This window comes from Anopheles merus, unplaced genomic scaffold (assembly GCF_017562075.2).
Source record: "Anopheles merus strain MAF unplaced genomic scaffold, AmerM5.1 LNR4000011, whole genome shotgun sequence".
NCBI lineage: Eukaryota > Metazoa > Arthropoda > Insecta > Diptera > Culicidae > Anopheles > Anopheles merus.
In genome coordinates this window covers 170,693-175,209 of record NW_024427591.1, presented here as the reverse complement: position 1 = coordinate 175,209, position 4,517 = coordinate 170,693, and the positions used below count along the sequence as shown (strand labels likewise).

At 44.3% G+C, this 4,517-nt stretch overlaps 1 protein-coding gene and 1 long non-coding RNA gene across 2 annotated transcripts; both read left to right on the top strand.

Annotated features, from left to right (window-relative positions):
* Nucleotides 1–409: 409 nt before the first annotated feature.
* Nucleotides 410–2,626, top strand: LOC121600915. Its single transcript, XR_006005915.1, has 4 exons — nt 410–674; nt 737–831; nt 933–2,467; nt 2,541–2,626. It is a non-coding gene; the product is annotated as an uncharacterized LOC121600915 (long non-coding RNA).
* A 128-nt stretch (nt 2,627–2,754) lies between these two features.
* On the top strand, nt 2,755–4,034 carry LOC121600911 (aurora kinase A-A-like). Its single transcript, XM_041929684.1, has 2 exons — nt 2,755–2,930; nt 3,039–4,034. The coding sequence occupies exon 2, from the start codon at nt 3,553–3,555 to the stop codon at nt 3,826–3,828; it is 276 nt and encodes a 91-aa protein (XP_041785618.1). The 5' UTR covers nt 2,755–2,930; nt 3,039–3,552; the 3' UTR covers nt 3,829–4,034.
* Nucleotides 4,035–4,517: the final 483 nt, after the last annotated feature.

Below are 4,517 nucleotides of genomic sequence, written 5' to 3'. Positions count from 1 at the left end.
CAAACAGCTCGTGACGGTTGCGGATGGCTTCGGACGGTTCCAGGCGAATGCGTCGATGGGCAAAGCTAGTCATTCAAACTTTCCGATTTTACGTACAAAACGGCCGTAAATACAAACGGTACCGTTGCGCAAAAAGTTTTTTGATTGATTCAAACGATCATCAGCGAAGACCTACCGGCTTTTTGATAAGAGCGGCATGTATGAAAATTGAGCAAGCTATAGCAAGCGCAAATATTCTTGCTCTTCGTATGTGTGGCTCTTCTCTTATCCCCTTAGCTACACTCTCTCCATGTGTTGTCACGCTCCTTGTTTTATATCACTCTTTCTCTTTCTTTGTCACCGCTCATTATAGCATCCTCGCTCTCCGTATGTGTTGCTGTTTGCTTCCTCCATAGCTTCTTCTATTTCTTCCTCATCATTTGTTACTTCTCGCCATGGCATTCTCGCTCTCCTTATGTGTTGCTCTTCGCTTCCCCCTTTATTTCATTCCCCTCTCTCTGAATTAACAGAGCCTCTCGCTCGTCGCAACCTGTTTCTCGCTACCTCGCACCCTGTTTGCCATAGAAATAATTCCCCATTGTTATATGGGAAATGTTGTGTAATGTGTAAAATAAACAGCCGAAAAATTATAAATGATGGTAGAATCGACTTCGCACTCCTGAAAGCCGTTTAGGGTAAGTAAAGCATAGCTAATATTTGTAATATTAAATCAATTAAAGCGGTATTTTCTATGCAGCTGTTGTGCAACCGTGTTGAGCCGGCGAACGTTCGAAAGAGGGAAGAAAGAATGCCGGCAATCCAACTAAACGATGTTCGATCATGGAAAATAAGGTAAGTTGTAATGAACGTTAGTAAGTAATGAACGTAATCCGCACGGTATCAAAAACTCCTCGCGTTAATTTTTTTTAACCACTGGTTTTTTTTTTCTATAGTTACAAAGCATACAAAGCTCGCTCGCCGTTGGATGCTTGGACAATTCCTTTTACAAGCATTCGGTGACCAGTTTGCGTAACGTCTTGTCGCACGCCTGGTACAGGCCCTTCTTGTCCGCCCCGGTATCGATCGTGGACTGATCGTTCGGCAGCGTCAGCATCATCATCTTCATCTGCGGGTAGTTGTGGTACGGCGCAGTTCCGGTCGCTATCTCGATCGCGGTAATGCCGAACGACTAGAAGCCGTATCCGTGGTCCCGCTCCATCTCCTCCAGCGCCATCCAGCACGACGTGCTGATAAACGTGTGGTACACCTTCTGCCGCGACATGTCTCCATCGGTGGCGAGCCACGCGCTCATCCGCTATATTTAAGGAGCCGTCGTCGCCGGGCAGTATGATGGCCACCTTGATGTCCACGTAATGAGCAATGCGAAATGTGCACTCAATTGGCAAGCGCACAGCAAGATCCAGCAAACGTTACCGACAGCCTTGTCGCCGTGAAAATGCTTTTACTGCATGGGTGAGTAGGATTATAACTACAAGCATAAGTTTTTTTTCCTTTCTTTAGTTTCTGCTAATGCCGGACGAACGATCGAATGACTGTTGCTTCGGAAGGCAGGTCGCATTACAGATACGGACTTGGACATGATCGAGTCGGTCGGTTGCAGTTGCTCCATGGTGCTTCGGATAAGACAACAACGGAGAAGCGCTCCGGACGCTCCGGAGAAGCAGACCGAGATCGGCGAAGCAGTGTAGTGTTGTGATATAGTGATTGTGTGTACATTTAAGGTGTAAAGGGTGATTAAACACATTTTATACTGGAAAATGTAATGCTAGTAACGTTGTGTAATGTTATGCAGAACAAAATGCAGCATAAATGGCGATGAGCCTGCATTGTTTAAAGGTGCCGGATGTTATACGTTAGAGCCGTTCGTTGTGGTGTGATGTGTTAACATATTAAACCAGTATTAGGATTAGGATATTATTAGGATTTAAACCAGTGCCGTTGAATAAAATAGTGTACAGCAAGTTAGAAAACATTCGGTGTATTTTGTTTTGTTTTATTTTTTTAAAGCTCTTTCGATTACCTATTACGGAAGCAAATATGTTTCACTAATGTGCAAAAGGTAAGGAATTAGCGATCGCGTTGATAGGTAATTGCTCGTTTACGGTGTTCCTCCATTTGTATTTATAGTTTTTCGCCCTCTGTGTTTGCTTCCCCATTCCTCATAATGGTGCCTACGTTTCGTTAACAATGTGCATTAGATGGTGATGTTACATGATAAGTAAATGTTGAGCGTGTTGGCGGGTTTAAAAAAATATACTACTTGTTCTGCTCCGTTGGTTGTCTGGTTGTCTGGCTGGCTGGCTGGTTGGATGGCAGAATGGCTCACTGGCTGGTTAGTGCAGACTATGATCGGATGCGCATTTCCCTACGCCGCAGTGCAGGGTGCATCATACGTCGGTGTTGGGTTGCTGTTACTGGGCCGAGCGGATGCGCGTGCACACGTGGGAATAAACGACACGCTACCGTGGTGATACCACAGAAACTATATATTTTGTTATATTTCATCATCAAAAATTCTCGCCATTATTTTCTCTTTTTAGGTATTTTATATTGCATCGGCAGCCGGTCTCATGGTACAGTCGTCAACTCGTACGACTTAACAACATGCCCGTCATGGGTTCAAGCCCCAAATAGACCGTGCCGCCATACGTAGGACTGACTATCCTGCTATGGGGGGAAATCAATAAGTCACTGAAAGCCAACCCCACAAGTGGGTTGGCAGGCCTTGACCGGCATCGGTTGTTGAGCCAGAGAAGAAAAATATTGCATCGGCACGATTATCGTGTTTAAAGGCTTTTTCGAGAAATGCCAATACATAAATCGTTTAGTCCGTTTATATCGGTTTCTCAAACCTCTGCAAGCAATGGTCAATGATTTCAGTCTTAAACTTTTGACGAACGTAAATATAAAAAAAACGCCTTAATGCATTGGTATGTTCAATTCCTTCTCATGGGCCGGTCATTTTCATTTGGTTGTAAAAATACTGCCTATACATTGTTTCATTTTGGTTTTCTCCCTTTCCATTTCTCTCTTGATAGGAATGCCTGGTCGCTAGCTGCAGCTTCCCATCGATGTAGGCACTCGATCTTCGAGGTTTTACTTCACCTGATCTAGCCATCGAACTTGCTGTGCTTCGTTGCTTCTAGTACCAAACTGAGTGCCGCTTTCGAACACCTTGCTGTTGGGGCACGAGTCTGGCATCTTTACAACATGTCCCAGCCATCGCAAACAGCCATGTCCGACGCGCCATACGGCTGCAGTAAGCTCGTGGTTGGTCATTCGCATCCACACCCCATGCTCGAATGCACCGCTTAAGATGATCCGGAGGATGCGTCGGGCGTCGTGTTTCGCCGCTGTCATTTGCATGCTATAAAGTAACACACCTATTCATCGCAGCACGAGCGCAACGTGATACATCGTGACATCATCCGGAAAACTTGCAGCTGGGGCACGGTGGTGATCTGAAGATTGTCGATTTCGGTTGGTCCGTGTACGAGCCGACCTTGTTCCGGTACAACGCTGTGCGTTTCGCTCGACTATTTATCGCCCGAGATGGTGCATGGTCAGTCGCACATAAAAACTGTCGATCTATCGAATTTGTGCGTGCTGGCGTATGAGCTGCTGTGCGGTAAGGTCCCGTTTTTGGCGACCACGTATGAGGAATCGTACTATAATATCATGAAGCTGCAGTTTAAGATGCCGCCAGATATGACGAAGCCGGCGGCCGATCTGATCCCGCCACTGTTCGTTAAGGATCTGGCCAGCCGTATGCCACTGAAACATGTTGCGTCCATCCCTGGATTGTGCTGCACGTGCACAAAAAGTTAATAGGAACTGTTGCTACCATGTACCATTTATCGTTATGTTCTCACTAAGTGTGTTTATAAGATACCTGTACCTTTTAGTTTTTTAAACCCAATCTCTTATAAGAAGTAGTGGTATTTGAATTGAATATGAAAAAGGCAAGTGTAATGATAAGTAATGATGGTATTTGTGTGTTCACTCAAATGTTATTATACTTTCTTCATGTTCAACATCTGTTATTATTTCAATTATTCACAATAAAATATGGCAAAATATTTTTTAAGTTATAGATCGTCTTTGTATTGAATGAGTGCAATTGATGGGTTTTGCATTATGATGATCAAGACCGTGACCAGCCTCTCGTGGTACCTTTGGTGCCTAAGTTCTGTATAAAGGAGAGCGTAGAAGGGTATGGCTATATTCATTTCGGCGCTGCCATGCACACTTCGGAAGATTATTAAGATGACTTATTCAACTAGCCACATGATGGTGCAATTTGGAATAGGAAAAAATATTAATCATTCCGTTTACCCTAATGGCAGAAAGTTGGTATCTATATAGGTTAGACGTAGTTCTATTCCCTCGCGCAGCACACACCAACCAGTGATTGATTATCCGGATTGGTGATACAAATAAGTCTTGTAAACATTTATACATAACGTTAGCATAACCACGTATGTCGCCTATAGCGGAAATAAAGCATACCAATTATT

Excerpts from the sequence above, each read along its gene's own strand:
- LOC121600911 (XM_041929684.1), top strand. The coding sequence starts at position 3,553 with ATGGTGCATGGTCAGTCGCACATAAAAACTGTCGATCTATCGAATTTG.